This window comes from Octodon degus, unplaced genomic scaffold (genome assembly GCF_000260255.1).
Source record: "Octodon degus isolate 3935 unplaced genomic scaffold, OctDeg1.0 scaffold00089, whole genome shotgun sequence".
NCBI classification, from domain to species: domain Eukaryota; kingdom Metazoa; phylum Chordata; class Mammalia; order Rodentia; family Octodontidae; genus Octodon; species Octodon degus.
In genome coordinates this window covers 1,396,974-1,419,779 of record NW_004524665.1, presented here as the reverse complement: position 1 = coordinate 1,419,779, position 22,806 = coordinate 1,396,974, and the positions used below count along the sequence as shown (strand labels likewise).

The window sequence follows — 22,806 nt, the reverse complement described above, 5'->3', positions numbered from 1 at the left end:
CTTATTCTACTGAGCCATCTCCCCAGCCTCCCTATCACCACTCTTGATTTCTTGTTTTAATGGAACTTCTACTTGCTTTCTAAGAAAAACTTAATTATGAGATTTAAAAGTCTTTTTTTCTCCCCCTCTTCAAATTTTTAGAGACAAAGTATGTTGTACCATTTGACACTTACTCGTGTAAGAGTGTTCTCAATGGGAATTTTTTTAAATTAATTTTACTATATTTATTATGTATTTTTTAAAATTTTTATTCATTTTAATGAGAAAAAATTGATGGACAGTTTCAGTACAGGTTAGGATGTTAACAGTAGTTAATACAGTGCATATTGTCTTCATAGTAATAATTCAGAAGATAAGATGCAGACATGATATCTTGTCTAAATAATAGTAGTACAAATTTATTCTCAGTGAGCTAAGAGAAAGTAGCTGTATATCTGTCTTCCTGTGCGTGTGTGTGTATATGTGTGTATTTACCCCTTTTTTTTCACAACAAAACTGTCTTTTATTTATACTTTTGTGAAGTTAGTAACACATGATACTAGATTGCCTAGCAACTGATAGCATACCTTAACTAGACAGAATGTTCATCTCAGGAGTAATGTAGCTTGTTTGCTTTAGGCACTGGGCCAAGTTCCACCTTCATATATTTGATCTATTTCCTAGCTTCTTGGCTAGTTGGGAATTGTTTTCCTTCAGAATTTTGGGGAACTATATAGTCTGTTAGTTTCTAGCACTAGAATTATTCTTATATGAAACTTGTTTTTATGGGAGCTTTTGCAGATTTTAATTCTATTATTTAGGAATATTAAGATACTATTCATTGCTGTAGGTTTATTTTCTTTCCTTGTAGGCTTGACCAGCTTTTTTTCTGTTTTCTTTAGTACCCTCACCCCCACCTCAGTTTAGGCTGACCTCAGACTCACTTCGTACTCCAGGTTGACCTGGAATTTGAAGTGATCTTCCTGTCTTAGCCTTCTGGGTATTGGGTATTTTGATTTTTGAAAACATCCTCTGCTGTGTAATTCAGATTGGCCTTGAATTTACTATGTAGCCCAATGTGGCCTTAAACTCACAGCAGTGCCCCTGGCTTAGCCTCCCAGGTGCTGGAATAACAGGTGTTTGCCACCTTGCCTGGCTGCCAGCTGTTGAATTTCCAGGTTTCAGGGCATTTCTCAAAACAGGACTTTGAGCTCTATAAAACCTAGCTGATTATTGAAGCACTCTGCTGTCCTTGTTTATTCCATTTACGCTGATTGTGCTTTTGGATGATCCTGGTCCTATCTCTTTCTTTGCTTCCTCTGTGTATTTTGTTTTATTTCTGGTAGATTTCAAAGTCTTCTAATCTTTCTATTGATTTTTGCACTCTCCTATTTCTGCTTATTTCAAGCATTTATTTTGTTTTATTTTAGAGACAGAATCTGATATTTGTATTTTTTGGGAAGAGTTTGCACAGCCTTCTCTGAGTTTGATTTTGGGTGTGTGTGTGTGGTTTTTTTTTTTTTTTTTTTTTTTTTTTTTTTTTTCCCCTTTGGGATGGGTGACTTTGGGATTGGTTTTGTGTTTCAAGCTAGGAACTTTCCTCTGATTCTATTAATCTTGGTTTGTCTCCCCCTACTCAAGTGAAAGGTGAGACCAAGAATCTAATGTTTAAACTCTGGAGTGTGTTAGAGAGGTTTGACTGAGATTTACTGTCTTATCTTGTTGGGCTGTTGTCCTGTGAAACTTTTTCTATTATTTTTGGATACTTTGCCTTTGATTAGTAAAGTTCCACAGGCAAGATTCTTTCAAGCTCCTGCTACAAGGTGAAGGCCTAAGTGCTGGAATTTTGGGAGCCAGGTTGGGAGAAGCAGTGTGGAAGGCTGCGGGGCGCACCACCAGGTGTCTGCCAGTACTGCTATACTTGCCCCCTTTATTCTTGTGGGGAAGTGTTCCTGTTTGCAGATGGGAATTGCAATACTTTATACTCTGTGAAGCATAACAGTCCTGTGTTTTACTGTGTCAAAAGAGGAACAGTTTCCCTGCTGTGCAGATGGGATCAGGGATCTGGCATCTGAGGGCTTCATGGGCTGTTCATTTTTGTTCTTGTTTGTTTGTGGTTTGATTTTCTTTTGAGACAGGGTTTACCTTCAAATTGGCCTTGAACTCACTATGTCCCCAGGCTGGATCCCTGCCTTAGCCTGAGTTCTGGCATTACTGGGTACCACTTCCAGCTAATAGACTATTAATCGGTCCTTAGTTATAACCCAGAGTTACCTGAGATTATCAGTTCCTGCGACTCTTTGGGTTTGTTTTTTTTTTTTTTTTTTAAATTTGATTGGTTCTTATTTCAGTTTTGTACTTTTGACTTTTTGGACTTTGCAGTCCATTTAGGTCTGGTAGTTTGGCTTTTATGTGGCTAAAATTAGTTGGTTTGGCCTGTTCTCCTGGACATTGTTCTTTCTTAACTTTTTTTTTTTTAAGATAGGCTCTTGCTATGCAATTTAGGCAGGCCTTGAGAACTGTAGCCCAGGTTGGCTGGTCTCAAAGTGATCCTCCTGCATCAGTCTCCTGAGTTAACTTTTAAATTAAGTATAGTTTTGTAATGTTTGTATTTTTTCTTGATAGGTTCCTAGTTACATACAAAAAGATTTTAAAATTAATTGCCCATAGAAACATGTATTTACATTACTACCAGCAGTGTGAAAGTGCCTGTTTATTTATATCCTCACTAATAACTATCTTCCTTCAGTTTCCGTTACTGTATTGTTTATTTAAACATCCCCTGTTATTAGACATTTAGCTCTTTTTTAGCTTTTATCATAAAAATGCTTAAGCCAGTCTTTGCAAGTGTTCTGGTATGTTTAATTTATACTGCCAAATCAGTGCATGAAATATCTGTGCATTGGCTGATTAGAAAGTAAGAATTTGCTTTGGAAAATTGCATTTTGGATTTAGCTCAATATAATTCACAAGATCCTTCTACTTAGTGATTTAAAAATAAAAGCTTGTGGTCCTTCTTTATATGATAGGTTACTTTCAGTTCTGTAATAGTATTTTACCAAAGCAGTTAACAAAGATGGGGAAGTCGGGCATGGTGGTGCATATTTATAATCATCTCAGCACTCTGGAAGGTTGGGCAAGAGTGATCAACATTCAGACCCAGCCTGGGAAACTTATAAAAATTGAAGGGGGAACGGAAAAAAGGAGGGAAAGATAGAGGGGGAGAAAAAAGGGCCAGTTGGGGATGATATGATCCTGTAATCCAGTGGGAAGACTGAGTTCAGTGCCTGCTACTATACTACCTCTTACCGCAAAGATGTATAAGGTTAAAGTTAATCATACTGTATTAAAGCACCAAATTCTTAATGATTCTGTTGCCTGGTATCAGATGTACCTGGGCATTGGCTCCAGGACTCAAGAGTTATGAAAATGTACTTTTAATTAGTTAATTGTATTAGACCAGTTTTCTCAGCTAAATGGCCCTATTGTGGGGTTCTTTTTTTTTTTCTCTAATGGTGACAGAGTTTATTTGCAACAGTAAAAGCCAACAGTGGGGGTGAAACTGCCTCTGCAGAGTGAGTGTGGGCTAAGTGAAAGAGGAAAAACAAGACAAAAGATACCCTGGAGGACACAGCGTGAGAGAGTCCTGTTGAGGGATTCTAAATACAATTCTTGATACAAGAGTGTCAAGGGCATGGTCTGCAGTAGTGAAAGAAATTGAAGAGGACAGTTAATAGACCTTCCATATTCATAGATTGGAAGCATTAATATTAAGTTAAACATTATTATAATAAAATGTTGGTAATACACAAAGGGATGTACACATTCAGCGCAATATTCACCAAAATTCTAGGGGCATTCTTCACTTAATTCTTCCAAAAAAGGGAAGCATATTGAGACAACAAATGACATATCATCCTTTTTGTTATCAAAGATCAGTTCAGTAAATGTTTGCTTTCTTTTTTTGGCATTCTTTGATTGAATCCAAGGACTCCTGTGTGCTGGGTGAATGCCCTTCTGCTTACCTATACTCCTGGCTCTCTTGGCTTTATTTTTGGTAAAGGGCACCATAGTAAATATTTTAGGCTTCATTGACCAGATGCCATCTCTGTCACATATTTTTCTTTTATTACAAGTTTCTACAAAGATAAAAACCACTCTTAAAAAAAAAAAAAAACAAAAAAAAAACAAAGCACTCTTAATTTAGGGTCTGGATTAGAATTTGAACTTGGACTTACAAATGGTAGATACTCAGCCAGAGTTAAAAACTGCTCATGTGACCGCTAAAGATTGACTGATAACTTCAGGCTTGAGTGGGTGACAGGTCAAAGAAGATGGAGCTGTAACATGGTGGCTTGTGCACACCTCCAAAATCCCTTCTTCCAGAAACCAAGAGTACAGTAATCATTCACCTGTCAGCTTATAAGGAAGTCCCTGATTCCCTCAAGTCATGGGCCTATCCTTAAGTGAGTTACTGTTGCAAAGAGGACAGTGGTGGTGGGGTGGAGATCTGGGATGATGGAAAGAGTCTGCTCAGTAAGAGTCCCTCTCATGTATGTGATTCTTAATTAGGGTCATTTGACCTACAGTGTTTTGACTTTATTATGGTTTTTCCATTGATCCTATTCAGTCATTTATTGAATTACATGAGATACTTTGTTATACAATACAGTTTAAGATTATCTTGCCCAGCTATAGGGTAATATGTTTTATGTGGTTAGTTAGATGTAGTAAGTGTGTTATTGAAGTAAGATGTTTTCAACTTAAGATGAGATTATTTGACTATGATACCATCTTAGGTCAAGAAACATCACCGTAGTATGAACGTACTGTGAATGACAAAAGTTTCATGTGTACCACACAGAAAGATAGGACATAGCTTTCTAGAGTCCTTAGAAAATTAAACAAAAGTAAGATATGCAGATAAGGGACTGTTGGACATTAAACATTAGATGTCCACTTGCTTTTGTTATCAATTTAAAATGAATATGTAGGCTGGGATGATAGCTCCGGTAGTCTAAGCGCCTGCTTGGCAAGCACAAGGACCTGATTCAATCCCCGGTACTGCATGCCATGTCGGCCCTGGAACCACAGGCGGTCCCCAGAGCCCCAGGTGCACTGTGCCGGCCACTGAAACTGGATGTGGTGGCACACACCTATTATCCTAGCACTGGGGATGCTGAGACAGAGGGATCACTATGAGTCCAAGCTGTGTAGCAAGATCCTGTACCCAACAAATAAATAAATAAATGAATTATTTTAAAATTTAAAATGAATATGTAATCTGGAAGATAAGTAAAGATAAAAGCAGCCACTCACATGTTTGAAGGGTGTGATTGTTCACTATAAGATGTGGGACAACCTGCCTTACCCCTCCATCTCCACTTGTTTTTCAAACAGCCTTATTAGACACACTGATATTAATGCTTGATTCCACTACTAATGGGACAGAAAGGCCATTGAAGAAATTAAAAAACTTAACTAAATTACCATGTTTCTAGAATACTTTATCATTCAATGGGCTGTGTTTTTGTTGGAATAGGTAATAGGTGTTATCTGTCTATATCGTGTAAAAGATAATGTAAAAAAAAAGCAATAAATGTGACAATGAATATATATTGTCTAGCATACTGTTCTTAACAATTATTAAGAGTAGAGCCCATGCCATGGTGACAACATAGGAACATTTAGGTGACAACATAGGAATCATTTCAGTTTACTGTAATTAAAAATACTCTTAAATTTTTTTAAGTAGAAAAGGAAAATAAAGGTAGAACATAATTGATTTTTATATAAGTAATCATTTAGCAAACACCTATTTATACTTGTGAATATTTAAGCTGCTGATTCATTTAAAACGTTACATCAAAAAAATTGAAGTCTACAGTTGATACCTAAGAAGTTTAAATATATCACATTTTAAAGATGACCTTTGCAGAAAGAAGTATTGTTTTCTTAAGAAGATAAAGCTATAAACTTCGAGTAAATCAGTTTTTAGTTAGGAATATACATGATTTTAAAAGTTTGTGTTGCAGAACAAGTTATTTAGGATTTTTAAGAGAGCAATATGAACTGATAATTTCACCTTTATTCATAGGAATAAAATTCTAGGAACAGTGGTATATATTGTTCCAATGTAATAAAGAGCTTGTTCCAATGTCAAGAGCTTTGAGAGAACTAGCATGTCTGTATTTCTTCCTAACTTGATTATAAGACTATGGAGAATATATTATTCTGACCAATGATACTTTGACCACTTTTCAGGGGTCTTGCTATATTACAGAGCCTAGTAAAAGAGTGTGTGTGCGTGTAGGTATGCTTTTCTGTTTTAACTGGTTCAGGATTGTAGGTTTACAACTACTCTGTGTGTGTGTGTGTGTGTGTGTGTGTGTACGTGTGAATCCTAGGCATTTAACCTAGGATTCATTCAAGCTAGGCACTGAGCTACCACTGAGCTACATCCCCAGCTTTTTTATCTTTAGACAGGGTCTAGCTTTTGTTTGACCCAGTAAGGCAAAAGGTTAGCAGCTTGCTAGATATATATTGAGGTTGTTATAGTCTGATCTTCAAAATAAGCTTAGGAATGATACAGTTGTCTGAGTTATACACCTTTAAGGAAGTCACCTAATATTTTTGTGTCTGAATCATAAGAAAGATCATAATGCAGTAAGGACTTAAAAAAAAAAAAAAGCTCATGAGGATAGTATTTGAGCATAGTCAGTTGCTAAATAGCCAAAAAAGGTGAAGCTTTTATGTGCAGAAATTGACCCCCCAAACTCTTGAACTTTAAGCTTTTCTCTGACATGTACTTTTTGGATATTAATTCCCCTTGCAATTTATGCTTTGCAGATATTTTATTTCCCCCAGCCCATGGGTTGGTGACTTCCTTGTTTCCTTTGCTTGCAGAAACTTTTTTGGTGCTGTTGCCTGTTGTATTAGGGTAAGAAATCACTATCTAGACCAATGTCATGGACATTTTTCCCAGTGGTTTCCTACAGCCATTTTATAGTTCTGAGTTTTCCATTTGTGTCTTGGTTAAACTTACTTCCAAGAATTTGTTCTTAAAAATGATAATTCCTTTTAGTTAAATCATTATGAATAATTAGAAATGTTATAAATTTTCTAAAGTTGGGTTTTCTAAATTTTACAGAATTTGTATACAAGTTCTAAGTTTTTTTTTTAAAGGATTTTTCTGTATTTATGGCAGACTATTTCACATCATCCTTTCCCCTCTCTCTTTTTTTGTATTTTAGTATAGGATATACAGGGTCTCACTACACAGATCAGACTCTAGTGATCCTCCTGTTCTCAGCCTCCTAAATGCTGGGATTGCAAACGCATGCCTCCACACCCAGTCTCGGTTGGTGTCTCAGTGTTCCCTGTGAGTGGGGCCAGCACAGCATGCCAGAGATCGAATGCCAGTCCCTGTCTAAGCAAGCGCTTTAGTCTGCTGAGCTATGTGGCTTGCTCTATCCTTTCCTCTTGAGATGCTGTTTTTTCCTCATCCGTCTGGCTAAGACTTTATACTGTACTGACCAGAAGTTGTGAGAGTGGGCATGTCTGTTTTATTTTCTCACAGCCATCCTCCTGCCCAGCATTCTGAGTGCTGGAATTATAGGTGTGCACTACCAAGCTTGCCTGGCATTTTGTGTTATTCCTAACCTTAAACAAAAATCCTTCAGTATGTGTGTGGTGTTGAGATTGAACCCACAGCCCGTTGTGTATGAGCGTGTGGCTTCACCAGTGAGCTCAGCCATCGGCCCCAGTTGGTTGGTTTTGTAGTTTGTGTTGGGTTTTGGCACAAGGATGATAGTGTCCCTCTAAAATGAGTTCAGAAGTATTCTCTCTTTGGTTTTTGCAGGGATTCTACCATGAAGCCATCTCTCTGTCTGTTCTTGGCCTTTGCTTTGATGGGAGATGTTCCCCTACTGAGTCAGCTGTTACTCATTATTGGTCTGCCTCAGATTTCTAATTTCTTTTTGTGATTTGGTCTTGATAGGTTGTATGTTCCTAGCAGTGTATCCATTTTTTTCTGGTTAATACAATTTGTTAGGCTGGGGAGATGGCTCAGTAGAATAAGAGCTTGCCCGGCAAGCACAGAGACCCAAGTTCAATCTCTGGTTCTGCCAAAAAAAATAAAATTATAGAATACAATTTGTTGTAATTTTTTTTTTTCCTGATTTTGAATCCTCTTAGTTTGTCCATTTTAACTTTCAAAAGAAAAAACCAAACAGAAAAACAACCTTGATTTCATTGCTTTTCTTTTGTAGTCTTTTTCATGTAATTTTGTTATTTCTCTCCCTCTGCTAGCTTTGGACTTTCATTGTCTTTTTTTCATTTCCTTAAAGTTAACATAAGCTGCTTAAGATTGTTTTCTTTGATGTAGGCACTTAATGCTATAAACTTCCCTTTTACAGTTATATTTGGTGCATCATAGAAGTTTTGGTATATTGTGTTTTCATTTTTGTTTCACTGTGAGGGGTTGTAATTCTTTAACTCAGCAGTTTTTCTGGACCGTATTATGCAATTTCTACACTCCTGTTAGTGTTTTCACAATTTTTTGTCTTACTGATTTCTAATTTTATACCAGTAAAGTAAGAAAAATTAGTTGGTAATAGTTTACTCTTAAATTCACTAAGACTTATTTTGTGGCCTAATCCGTGATTTATCCTGGAGAATACTTTGGAACCCTTGAACACCTGATAGTATGTTATATTGGGGTAACATGTTGTTAGCTGTCTTTGTCCATTGTGTCCATTGTGACCATTTGGTGTAATGGGGATTAGAACTGGAGTCTGAGGGTACTGGTGATTGAATCTGTATGATGCTGGGTAATGTTTTACCACTGAACTGCTTCCTCAGATCCTGATATTTTCTTAATGATTTTATGTCAGAATGTTTTGTCCAATTGTTTTTTAAAGTGGGCCAGTAGATTCTTTTGTAGCTCTTAATATTGTTTTATATCTTTAGGTTATCCACTATGTTCTTAAAATTGCTATCTTCTTGATGAATTGATCCCTTTATCACTAGTTAATAGCCTTCTTAATCTCTTCATATAGTGTTTGACCTAATGTTTATTTTGCCTGAAATAAGTGTAGCTATCTCTGTTTTTGTTTTCATTTGTATGTAGTATCTTTTTACATTTGAAGAGGGAATTTTATATTTAGAGTGATGGAAATGTTTCGTGTCTTGACTCTGATAATAGTTACATGGGTAAATGTGTTTGTCATACTCTGTCGTACACTTATAAGGAGTACATATTGGTGTAAATTATATTTTAATAGAGTTTGAAAGGATGTCTGGCTCAGGGCATAAACAGTAAAAATATAAAAAAGCTGGATTAAGAAGTATATCATCACCTAAACCAGTATATCATTAACCTAGGTACATTCATTTGAGTATTTTTGCTAAATATGTGTATATAGTTTTGCTACTGTCCTTTACTGTGACATAGCATGTAAAAGATAATTGAGTATTGCATGAATTAAATCATACCTGACAATAACACAAGAGTTTAGGCAGTGATTTTTATAAGTGGAAATAGTTTATTTTTGGATTTTTTAAAGTCTGATTTATTTATTTATTTAAATGTATTTAGTACAGGGTCTCACTACACGGATCGAACTCATAGTGATTGTCCTAATTTCAGCCTCCCAAGTGCTATGATTACAGGCGCACGCCAGCAGGCCCAGTCTCAAAGCTGTTTCAGTGTGCCCCTGGGGCAGGGCCGGCACAGCAAGCCAGGAATTGAACCTTGGCCACTGCACTCTGCCTAAGCAGGCACTTCAGTTCACTGAGCTTATCTGGCTGGCCCCTCAAAATTTTTTTATTATTTTTACTCTCTTAAAAATAGTTCATAATTTTAAAAATAGTGTTCCAAGATAATTTCTGAATTAAGTATTAATAAATAATTGTAATTACCTGAACACATTAGGCAGACTCCTTTGTTCTATTTGTCTGTCAGGCAACTAGAGTTTGAGCCGAGGCAGAGATAGACTAGGATTGGATATCAGGCATAGGTGTGTGTTAGGTCAGGAATTCTGGTGGTAAGCTGTGCAGAAAATCACCTAAAAGTAAAATTGAAATTTAAGACACCCTTAAGGCATTCTTTCACCATTCTTTGCTGTATCTGTGCTAGTGTCAAATGTCTAGGTAATTAAAATTTCACAAAAGCTGCTTTTGGGGGAAAAGCCCAAGAACTTATGGTTTTAGTTTTCAGATGATAGCACCTACCTGACCCATAGTTGTTTTTTTTTTTTGTCTGTTATGTGGTTAAAGATCCATGAATAACTTGCTTTTCACTTAGTAGTTTTCTTTATACATGGTATACAGATCATCCCAATTTGTATGAATTAGTTTTAAATTATGAGTCCAAAAGATCAAGCTGTCTAGAATCCTTTTTTGCCACACCTTTCCAACAACTTTTACTGCTGCTTTTACGAAGTCAAAAGATTTTTAAAAGAGTATCTGAACCATTTCACTTTAAAAACAATGAAATTGCTAAAAATTGAAACTTCATGGAAGATGCAAGTGATCTGAACAGAGCATATATTCTCTAGAAAAGCTAACATCCATTTACGATGACACAGTTATCATGGAAATACCATTGTTAACTTTGGAGATCTTTCACTATTAGAGGTCTTTGTTTAAATAGAGCCTGTGGCCCTGTATGCCATCCTGTAGTGCAGCCTTTTTTGTGGAGTGGGGGAGGGGATGGGGGAAGGCTGTCTTGGCTTCTCCATTGTTTATACAGTAATGGATTTTGCCTAGTTCTTATGTTCTTTTAGTGTACTAATCCTATACATAAAGTCATTAGGTAACTTCCAAAATAATAGGTTATGTGTGCTGGCTTACCTTTCCTCCCTTATTATCTAATAGTCTATAAATTGAACATTCTAGTGACCCTTAGTTCATGTATAGAGAGAGGTTGTATAATCACTTACTGTTTTTAGTAACCTTACTGACAACATAACTTATCATAACTCTCTCAAGTAGAACTGTGTATGAACAGTGTAATGTGATAAAATTTAGTGAATTCTTGAAAGATACAGGATATAGTAAAAAAAAAAAAGAAAAATCTCTTGGCCCTAGTGTAAAAAGGTAACAGTGAAAGGATAGGAACTAGAGTGAGGAACTAGAATGGGAGCTCAAGTGAATTAGAAAGGGAACTAGAAGGCTGGGGAGATAGCTCAGTAGAATAAGCACTTGCCTGGCAAGCACACGGGCCTGAGTACAATCCCCCGTTACACAAAAAAGAAGAAGGAAAAAAAAAAAAAGGAACTAGAACTAGGGAGAGGAATTAGAAAAATTCTTGGTTTGAAAGAAGCGGGATTGTCATGCATTATGCTGATAGCGAGATTCAAATTTGGGCTGGAGTAAAAAAACTGATGCTGACCCAGGATGCCTAGTACCATTTAATTTCCTGTTACAGGTAGGTGAAGTAAAACCCTATGGAAATAAACTTCACACACCACTGGAGAGGCCCTGGAAAGAGTCTGTGGGGCCTTTTAACAGGATGATGACATCTCTTTATAAAGTGTTACTTTGCTTTTTCCCATGTATAGGTTTAAGAAAATCTACCAAGAAGCGCAGTGAGTCCCCACCTGCTGAGCTCCCCAGTTTGAGGCGGAGCACACGCCAAAAGACCACGGGCTCCTGTGCTAGTACCAGGTAATTTTTTTTTTTTTTTTAAACTTTCTATTGCTGAGATACTTAGAGCTTTTGTTAAAATCTGTGTTTTTCAAAGTTAGTAAAGTATAATTTTTCCTGGGATAATGAGTAAATAAATTTATTCTAACATCGCTAGTGCATTTTTTTAAATTTTTCCTCATTATTATTTCCTGGTGTGTATATTAAGTTTTAATCATTCTATTTTTCAGCAACAGTTATTGTTGTATTTTTCTCCTTTTAGAGTTACAGTCAACAGCCAGACATTTGGTCATCTTAGGAATTTTAGTCTGCCAACTACAACTCTAATTAGAGCGTCTGATGCAGAGCTGTTTTTTTAGAAGTAGCTGAATATCCCAGTATAATGAATGAGTCAAAAGTGATGCCTATTTTAATGGTGGTGATACTGTCTAATTAGTATTTAATAGTTACTAAGTTTAATAGGTTAGTGCGGAAGTGTGCTTGTTGATGTTTACTGTTTTCCAACACCTGCCTATCCAGAAAATGCAGGCCTTGGGCCTGCTGTTCTGTATTTCTGGTTCCCATTTGTCCCAGTTGTTGTGGATCTCATTTTCAGTCTTCAGAACATCAGCTACTTTTGTGGGGTGGTACAGGGCATTATTTCATTTATCAGTGGGCAAGAGGACACAGCAGGATTTGCTTGCAAGTCAGAACAAATGTCTGTGCTGTGCTTTTTTTTCTTTTTCTTTTTTTCTTAGAGATTGACCCAAGGGCCTTTTGTATGTACTGTACTGTTCAGATACACTCCAGCCCTTGTACATCCTGCATATATTAGTTTGAAGAATCTGGAATTAGTAGCTGTGTTTGCTTTTGTGATTTCTTAGCAATTCCTAGATGAGACTTCTCAGAAAATGTCTTAGATCAAGAGTTTTAGACCAGATTTAGGCCAGACTTTGAACCTTACATATCAAAGGTACATGATCTAAGCTATAACATAAATTCCACATGGTCACAAAAACAGTTTTAAGGGGCTGGTGAGATGGCTCAGTGGTCTAAAGCACCTACTTAGAACAAGCTTAGCAAAGCACAGGGACCATGGTTCAATCCCCCAGCACCACATGCCAGCCAGACCCGCCCCCTGGTGGGCTCAGCTGGACACACACACACACACACACACACACACACAAATAAATAAAATTAAAAAAAACAAAAACAGTTTTAAAGTACAGTGTGGGAAGTCAGGCAGTTCAGTGTTAAGGTTGTGTTGCTCTTTCTCTGAAAGTGTCTTTCCTGCTCCATGTGATCACTGAGTTTCTGCATGTGAGGTTATTGTACCATGCCTGATCTCTACACAGCTGCCTGGCCCTCGTACAAGAACGCTCTTGGTGATAGCCTTTTCTGAATTACTTGACCTTCCCCTTCCATGCAGGGCCCCTGGCCTGCTTCCATGTTGGGCGTTGTCTTTAGACTAAGACATCGAATTGGCTGCCTTCAAAGAGCGGCCAGGGGTTCAGCCCATGGTGTTGGTGCAAATTAGATACTGAATGAATTTGGATTCCCCTGCTCTGTAGCTTTAGAAATTGTGCTTAGGTTGTGTCCTAGGGAAGAAGTAATTAAAGCAAGTCACTATGGGAAGACTTTTCACTAATTAGGACAATAAAGTCCTATAGTACTTGCAGGTAATTCAGACCCTTCTTTTGCATTTCATTTATGTCTATCTTCTTATTCTTCACTAAGCAGAATCAAATTTCACAGGCTTTTTTTGTTTAAAGAGCTACTGTTTAAAGCTATAATAATTGGAGATATTTTTGTTTTGTTTTGTTTCTGCTCAGTGTGCTTTTCTAAGATAAGAAAATATCATTAATAAAATGTAATTTGCTTGCTTCAGGAAAGTGAGTGACAAGTATGTTTTGTGTACCACATTCTGTACCTTTTTCCTCAGTCTTTCTAAACATCCATATTTCTTTACAATATTTAGTTCCTATGTGTTTTATAGAATGGAGTTACTGTCCATTGTATAAAAGTTATTAGTACAGTTTCACAGGATGATAGCTATTTTGGGATGATTTAGGTAATCTGGTATGTGGAGAATGGGAATATCTTTTTCTCTCCTTTTCTCATTGTTATTGTTACTCTGCAAGCCTATGTATGTATAATCCCACTTTTTAGACGAAATAGGGCTTTATATGAATTGAATTTTTCTCTACTAGGAGTCACTTGTCCATTTAGTTGTACTTAAAAATTATTCTGACTGTAAGGATGACAACAGCTCTGGGTAACACAAAAGCATGTATTGTGATTGTGCTATAACTTGGAAGAATTTAAAATATACAAAGTCTTGGTTGTTGTACATAGTGATTTTCTGTAACAATTTTGATTTAAAAAGAAAAACTGGCTTTGTGCTCTATGAATTTGAGCTTTGTGCAATCTATACGTTGCCTCTGGTTCACTGGTGATGCTGCCCATCCTGACATTTTCTGTTGCAGTCGGCGAGGCTCTGGCCTGGGCAAAAGAGGAGCGGCTGAGGCTCGGCGGCAGGAGAAAATGGCAGACCCTGAGAGCAGCCAGGAGGCTGTAAATTCTTCCACTGCCCGCACGGATGAGGCTCCCCAAGGAGCTGCGGGTAGGTTGACATTCAGTCCTCAAGTGCAGTTCTGTATCTCATAGATTGATTTAGAGGTAAATTAATTTTTACAGACTCCGAATATGATGGAAATTAGGGGACAGAAAATAAGTTAGATATATCATCAAGTACATTTTTGGTTCTATTTAACCTTATCCTTTTGGTACTTTGATAAGTGGATTCATTGGTTTTTGTTTAACTTCTCATCCAGTCCAAATCTGTATTGACTATATTCAAGGGACTTTTTGAAAGGCTTAGGCTCCTTTTTGTTTAAGTTTTTGCATGTTGATTAGTACATTTACCAGTTGCCCACTGACTAGAGGAATTTAAATATTAAAAACATGTACAGTGATCATTGGAATTGCTTTATAAACATGAATTTTAACTTAGAATTGTGTTAGGACCTAAAAAGGTAAGTTGTCAGTTTGCATCTAAGTCATTTATAATAGCATTTACATTTTTCTGGGCTTATTTTAATTCTTCTTGATACTTTAGAATAGCAAGAAAGATTTTTTTTTTCCCTCCTTTTAACTTTACATTCTCTTACCATTACCAAAACAAAGTTAATGCTTCAATTGTCAGCAGTAGTATTTATTTATTTATTTATTTATTTATTTATTTATTTATTGTGGCCAGCTCAAGGCGGGGCTGGTGTAGTATGTGGTGCTGGGGATCAGCTTGCCTAAGCAGGTGCTTTGGACCGCTGAGCTATTACACTAGCCCTATAACGTATTTCAAAATTCATTTTTCAGATTTTTTTGAAAGGTAGAAAAGATTAATTGGTCATCATGGGCTTATAATTCCCTTCAATCCGGGTTTGGTTTCGTTTTAAAATATGTGCTAGTCTAGTTTTTTCCTTTTCCCTCCCATCCCCCTCTTCCTTCACTTTTTTTCTCACCCTCCATTTCTTTTCCTAGTACTGGGGATCAAACCAAAGGCCTTATGCATATTAGATAAGCACTCTACCACTAAATTATACTCTTAGCCCCAGAGTGTATTTTAAAAAAATTATTTGACACAGGGTCTCACTATGCAGATTGGACTAATAATGATCCGCCTGTTTTCAGCCTTCGCAACGCTGGGATTACAGGGGTGTACCACCACACCTGGTCTAGGTGGCCAATTCAGTGGGCCTGGGGGCGGGGGGCAGGACCAGTGTGGCATGTGGTGCTGGGGATCGAACCTGGGTCCTTGTACTTGCCTAAGCAGGTTTGCTGTGCTTTCTCACTAGCCCCCAGAGTGTTTTTTAAAAAGCTGTTTCACTTTGTCTAGAGGAGCCACTTTTATTGTTGTAATTGTTCAGGTTAACAAACCCCATTGTAACTGACATCTAGTAACAATATTCGCCAATGGTTTCCATGTACTATGGAGAAACAACTGTATTTTAATTAAAAATTACTGCTGCAGAGTATGTTTAAAGAATTGCTACAGCTGCAAGGGAGGCTGAGGCAGGAGGATGACAAATTTCTGTGTTTTCTGGGCAAGCCAGTGAAACCCTGTCTCAGCAGGCTGTTAATGTAACCCAGTACCCCTGGTTCTATAACCAACTTGCCCTACCCCACTCTACCCCTAGAAAAATACATGTGATTAGTGAAGTCGAACTGGTACAAATTTATGACCCATTAGTCAGACTTAGGCACATACACACGAAGTGACAAAGCCATAGTTTCATCATGTGCATAATACATCTTATAAACCTTTATATAAAGAAAACAGACAATTCCTGCAAATCAGAAACATTTGACTAGTGCAATATCATACAGTACATACTTGTTAATTTCATTTTGCTTTACTAGGAATATGGATTGTGTTTAATCTTGATATTCTTTAATATTACTCTTTCTGGGTAACCTGTATCTTTAAACCATGTAGTTGTCAACATTATCTGTAAAAGGCCAGATAATCAATGTTTTAGACTATATGTGGTCTCGATTAAAATCATTAAATTCTGTTGTTATAACTTGAAAGCAGGGCCGGGGATATAGTTCAGGGGCTCAGAGCCTGCCTGACAAGTGCAAGGTCCCAAGTTCAATCCCTTGCACCACAAAAATACATACATACAAATATACATGAAAGCAGCCACAGATTACATATAACCAAATGAAAGTATAGTGTAATAGTTAAAAGTATAAGACCATGTAATGGCCTGGATTTGGCTATTGGACCACCACCATTGCTGACCTTTATTCTCATTGATAAATTTCTCTTAACAATTTCTATAAATTCTACTCAAGTTACAGAAAATACTCAATTATGTGTGAAAAACAGTGTGCATTGGCATCTCTCCAGGAAAGTTCTTTCAGGTCACACGTATTATTCCTGTCTCTTTAAAATAGTGGTCATGTCTTGTGTTGTCATCATCTGCTTGATTAGCAGGAATTAGGGTATTGTGAGTGAGTTGGTCACACTTAAACTAAATCATCTGTTATAAAATGCCTAGGACTCAAAAGAAGTTTAGAGGTGTGACAGACCACTGCTTTTGCAGGAATGTGGTTTCAACTCTTATCAGATTCCTAATAGAATCTTCTCTGCTGCTTACACTAGTTCTCTGTTGTGTTAGTTGTTCAAGTCAGCATCCTCTTCCAAGTCTGATTCTTCATTCTGCCGAATTGTGGCGTTGTAGTTGCCTTCCTGTCATGCCTCACAGCAGTGCCTTGCAGTTGCCTCTGCGTTGTGATGTGCATCTTCAGTATTTTGTCTCAATAATAAAAGTATATAATCTTTGCTCTTTTAAAACAGAAGCAAACAAATAAATGATTGTTGGTGGTCTACTAATGCAGGAGGGTTTTAGTAACATTGACTTCTGATAGAGGAATTTAGGCCAGATTTTAATTCCACAGTAGTTTCGAAGGTATAAAAAGAGTCTATCAAAAGCTATATATGTAGATGAAAAGTGAAGTTTTTATTTTTATGGTTTAATTTTTTTTTTTTTTTTTTTCCCAGAACCAGGGATTGAACTCAGGCCCTTAGCACTTGCCAGGGAAACACTTATCCTACTCAGCCATCTCCCTGGCTAATTTTTTTTGTTTTTGAGATAGTGTCTTGCCACATAGTTCAGGCTGGACCTGAACTCAATAGGTAGCCCAGGCTGACTTTCCAGAGCAGTCCTGCCTCAGCCTTGCAAGTGCTGAGATATAGACATGCACCACCACGCCTGGCTATGCTTGCTTAATTCTAAGGTAGCCAAGTTCTCATTTTGTTCCTAAATAGAATGAAGTCTACAAGAGCAGCCACGTGCAGTAGGAGGGTAAATTTAACTTCTTTTATTGTAGTCTGCAAAACTCAGAGATAATCAGTTCAAATGCTCCTCTCCTAACTTCACCTTTCCCTTCCCCAAGCCTCCAGTTCTGTTGCAGGGGCTGTTGGCATGACCACCTCTGGGGAGAGCGAATCCGATGATTCCGAGATGGGACGATTGCAAGGTAAAGCCACAGTCATCGAGCCCACAAATGGTAGCTGACTACAGTTGCCAGTCATTCCTGCTGTTCATAAACTTAATTTAGAGTGTGTTTATTTAAATACCATCTGCCAGTGCTTACCCCTCTTTCCAAAGGAGGCTTCTTAGTGGGGATTTGATTGTTTAGATTCAGAAGATAGGCTATCTCTCTTTTTTGTTTCTTTTTGGTGGTACTGGAAATTAAATACGGGTCCTTAGCAGTGAACTACATCCACAACCCTTTTCTTGATTTTTTGAGATGCTGTCTCTGTAAGTTGCAGGATAACCTGGGTGGGCTTGAGTTTGGAATCCTCTGCCTCAGGCTTGCGGAGTGCCACGCATGGCCTCTGTGTTCATTTTAGGGCTTGAGAAAGAGCCTCTGTGTATTTTGATATTTTCAAAATTTGCTTTATTATGTTACATCTATAACTGATTTTAGTAATGAATTATAAAACATCCAGGAGGAAAGGGGGAAGTTTAGTGTCTTGTTCTGTGGTACCTAGTAGTGTTAAAATTACATGTATTATTAAGATACCCAATAATCTCTTCCCTCTTTTTTTTCCTTTTGGATCACCTTCAAAATGAAGGGTGTGTATAAACTCTGTAGTTTCTTTTTTTTTAATAGCATTAACATAAAATAATAACATTATGTAGTCCACCAATGAATGTGTATTTTTTTTCTAGTGATTGATTCATAATAAATTCCAGTGTGAGGCTTAGAAGAAATATTATAAATTTCATATAGTTTAAGTTTATGAGGGATATGACAGTGACTCATGATTACATAGTAATTTTTGCTATTGGAAGCAATTAAGTGCAGCATTACTGTTTTGTTTCCTTTCTTTTTTTCTTTTTTTCTTTTTTTTTATAGGGCCTCAAGACAAGTATCTGATTGGAAAACAATAGCAAAAGAACTGAGTATGGGTACCTAATGTATAACTTCCTCAAAATAGGTACTTCAGTGCTTCTGGGATTGTTTACATAGCTCCTCCTGGCACCCTTTTGAAGTCCTTCATCAAACTTTAAATACTTAGAGCTGACCCACGTACATTGTAATTTTTATTAAGTACATTAATATATAAAAGTGGCCTAGTAGTTCTGTGTAGCTTTTCTTAAAATTTAGAATGGAAAGTACCATCAGGTAATTAGTTATATGACATGAATCAATTGCTTGACATCTTAGTTGAGATCAGTTGCATTAAATCAACTCAACTACTCCCCTGCCCTTCTTTTTCCTTTAGCTCTGTTAGAGGCCAGAGGTCTTCCTCCTCACCTGTTTGGTCCTCTTGGTCCTCGGATGTCACAACTTTTCCATAGAACAATTGGAAGTGGAGCTAGTAAGTAAATACTTTTATGTTTTTCCTCCCTTGAACCTCTCTAAAAATTAGTTAAATGCTGTTTTTCTTATAATCTATTGATGTGTCAGGAAGTTTTCATGAACTTTAATCTGTTTTTCAAAATAGGACTGTGCATATTTGCATCTTAAACATAGCACTATTAGTTTTTTTTCCTGTTTTTGTTTTTGATTATTGACTTTTGTTTGAACTATTGAAGAATAAAAAGTTACACTGATAATTATAGCATTTGATTGCATGTTTCCATAGGTTTCAATTTTGAGCTCTTCATGGAATAATAAAATTTAACCCTAAAGGAATCTTACGTGTACTTAAGAAGAAATTTCGCAGATTTTCTGGTTACTAAACTCATCAAATTAATGTTATAACCCAGTGATGTTAGCACATATGATCAACACAGCAGTGATTCTTGCAGTCTTGATGTATAGCTGAGAATAATTATCATATAACTACAAATCCAGTTAATTTTTGCTGATATAGAGTATTATCTTTACCTTTTTTAAGCTTTACGTTTATGTTTTTGTTACATTATTGTTTTTGTAGAATCAGAAGGTTATTTGTAGAATTAGGTCTTGCATCTCAGAACTCCTAAACTTTTTCTGAAACTTACCTATCAGCTCTTTTCTAATGTGTGCTTATATGAGTTGCCATCAAATATTTTTTTAAAGCAGTGCAGTGTGTATACCTGTGTTCGTATATATTTATTTATATTTGGAGCTTTTTCCAGTTTTTGGCCTTAACATTTGGCAAGGAAATTCAAGAAGCAGCTGGTGTTTTCATTTCTGTTCAGTTGAATGTTTATTTTTTGCCACTTACTGGGTTCTGGGATTGTCCTGAATCCTAACCAAGTGAATGGAGTTGTTTCCCACCAGAGCTTGCATGCAGGAAGGTGACCCTGGCCACAGACCAGACAGTTCTGTTACGCAGTTGCAGGAGGTGGAAGTGCAGCGAAGGGGACCATGTTGGGGAAGGGTACAGATAGGTTGGTGGAGAGAGATAGGCTGCTTAGCAAAACCTCTGAGGCCTGGTAATTTCGTAGAGACCTAAGGAAACCTGATGTGCCCAGATCTGGACGGACGCAGTTGGTCTCGGCTCTGGGAATGAGTTTGTGGTGATTGAGAGGTAGACAGCAGGGGAGCCTCCGGGAAGGTGTGAGGGAAGTAGCAGGTGATGAGAGCCCTGAGGTATAGGCATCTGCCAAACTATGGAGGCCTTCCTAGGCCCGCAGCAAGGGTGAGTAACTTGGAACCACTCTAGGACTGAGAGAAAAGAGAATAATATGCATCACCATGAAGATACAGGTCAAATGTTAAGGCAAAGCTAGGCTATACTCCCCGCCCGCCCCTCAAAGTTTACTGGTCCACAGCAGCTAATGATTGCACTCCTCAACCGTGCTTCCAGCTCACAAGAGAAACGAACTCCAGGCATTATTTCACCTGCATATTCTTGAATTTGTAACTATAGACATAAGCATACACTGTACAAGTTTAAAATATTTTGCTTGTATTAAGAAAATGCCTAATACTTTTAAGTTTTAGAGTTCCCGTCCCACACGCCTGTAATCCCAGCACTAGGGAGACTGAGACAGAAGGATTGCCAGCCTGGGTCTCAAAGTGAGCTCAAGGTTAGCCTGAACTGCATAGACAGACCATGTCTCAAAGAGACAAAAATAAAATAAATGAATAAATAGAGTTCCCATCCTCTCATAAATCCATATTAAAGGTTTGTTGGTTTGATTTGGATCAGAATATGATTTATACATTGCAGTCCATTAAAATGTTCCTTAAGTCTTTTTTTGTTTTTTTGAAGAGAGATTTGATTTTTACCAATTAATACTTTTTTTTTTTTTTTTTTTTTTTTTTTTTTTTTTTTTTTTTGAGACAGCTGAGTAGAAAAATTCTTGCAAGGCCTAAGTAAAAGTACTGACATTAAATATCTAAAGTTCATTTTAGGGTTGACCATTATACACGAAGTTGTCTGTAATCATAGACCTTTTTTTTAGGACCACAACCCAGCTTCAACACTGCCTATTTTGTGCTTAATATTTAGCTTTACTGTCACAACATAGTCCCCTTCCCATATTGGTTTGAAATGAATCCTAGACATTACCCACTTTCATCAGTAAACATTTTATTATGTAATTCTAAGAGAATGCACCTTAAAAATGTACACATTGAAATACACCCAATTCTCATATTTAAATAATTCCTTTATAGATACACAACCAGCATTAATTTTAAAATATCGTTAAGTAGTTCTTGTAATTGGTAATTCTAGAGGCCTTTTCAGATACATATGTTTGATTCTTTTTCCTTTGGTGAGGAAGAGCTATTCCAAAGTAGTAATGAATGTGTTCTTAAATATGTAAGGATTGAGGCCTACAAGTGGTGCTGTGCACATCTATGTCCCAGCACTGGGAGCCTCAGTACCACAGGTCCAGCCTCGTCTAGGCAGCCTGATGACTGAGGCCCTGTGTTAAAATGAAAACTAAATTCATAAAAAGGGCTGGAGATATACCTGAGTGTAGAGTGAGTGTCCTAAATTCAGTCCTCATTACCGCTCACCCCTCAGTAATGTGGACATGTCTCTCAGAAAGCCATTACGTTTGCAGCTGCTATAAAATTTATTCAGCCCCGCCCCCAACCCCAGTAATAGGGCTTGAATTCAGGGCTTTTGTACTGAGCTATATTCACAACCTCTTTCTGTGTTTTGTTTTGAAACAAGTTCTTAATAGGTCACCAAGGTGCCCAGACTGGGCTCAAATTTGTGATCCTCTTGCCTCAGTTTCCCAGAGTGCTGTGTTTATAGGCATGTCATAATTGCTTTTCATTTGTAAGAAGTCTTCTGTTTGTTTACTTAGAATAGTTGATATGGGAAAAATTATTTTTGCCTGCATTTGTTCATTTGCAAGATACTGTTTTTGACATATCCAGAGGTGCCAGGACTTTATTTTGGGAGTATGTATGGGTCATTGCAAGCAGTGGGTTGAAACGTACTAGACATTTCAGTGATTTTTGTTGTTTCAGTTGTCCAGTCATTGGATGATGGGATCTTTTTGAGGTAGGCTTTGAACAGGACCCTAGTAATTGTGATTATTTTCTTGCTTTTTGATATGACAAGATGTTCCAGTCAAATGATTGACTTTCTCCTCCTGCTCTGAAATTGAACATCTTACTGCGAATCTCTGGTTGCTTTTTTGTGTGAAATATTTCAAGAGTAAGATTGAGCATATTTATTGCTACTAGATTGATCATTTGTTATTAGATTCCTTTAGTGGACACATCTATGAAATATATTTTATCTCTTTTTCAAATTTAGAGCTGCTGGCCTTTTATTTAACTTAACTGGTATCTCCTTCCTCCCATGCTAATAGTTTTAATTTCCAGCAGTAGTAAATGTGACTCTTGCTTCATTCCATAGTATAACATCCCAAGTTACAGTAAAAGATGTTACTATTGAGAATCTTAAAACATTTTCACAATTCTTTTTGTTCTTGGGGATTTATGATTTTGTGGTCAGCTTTTTCTTTTAAAGATGTTTATAATGATTTTCTTCTTTATTCCACCAAGTTGATTTGGTTCATTTCCTTTTTAGGGATTGCTTTTAAGTTTTAATTATGTTTTTATAATTATTTTACATGTTTCTGAAAGTCATCTACAAATAGGTACATCGAGCAATTACTTTGGTCTTTGCCTGTCTCCTCCCACATCCATAAGCTTTTAAAATAATTCTGGTTTGTTCTTCCGTAATTTACTTCACACACACATACACACACGGAGGGAGGG

At 37.0% G+C, this 22,806-nt stretch overlaps 1 protein-coding gene across 29 annotated transcripts in view; it reads left to right on the top strand.

Annotated features, from left to right (window-relative positions):
• The window catches only part of Trip12 (thyroid hormone receptor interactor 12), a 164,240-nt gene that overhangs the window by 66,644 nt on the left and 74,790 nt on the right, over nt 1-22,806 (top strand). For all 29 annotated transcript variants that reach the window (XR_002822379.1, XM_023722106.1, XM_023722107.1 and 26 more), the window contains 4 exons: nt 11,544-11,649; nt 14,094-14,230; nt 17,569-17,652; nt 18,908-19,003. Coding sequence is in view for 28 of the 29 variants with exons in the window: in XM_023722106.1 (XP_023577874.1) it covers nt 11,544-11,649; nt 14,094-14,230; nt 17,569-17,652; nt 18,908-19,003 (423 nt within the window). In the remaining variant the exon portion in view is untranslated. The remainder of the gene's footprint in view (nt 1-11,543; nt 11,650-14,093; nt 14,231-17,568; nt 17,653-18,907; nt 19,004-22,806) is intronic.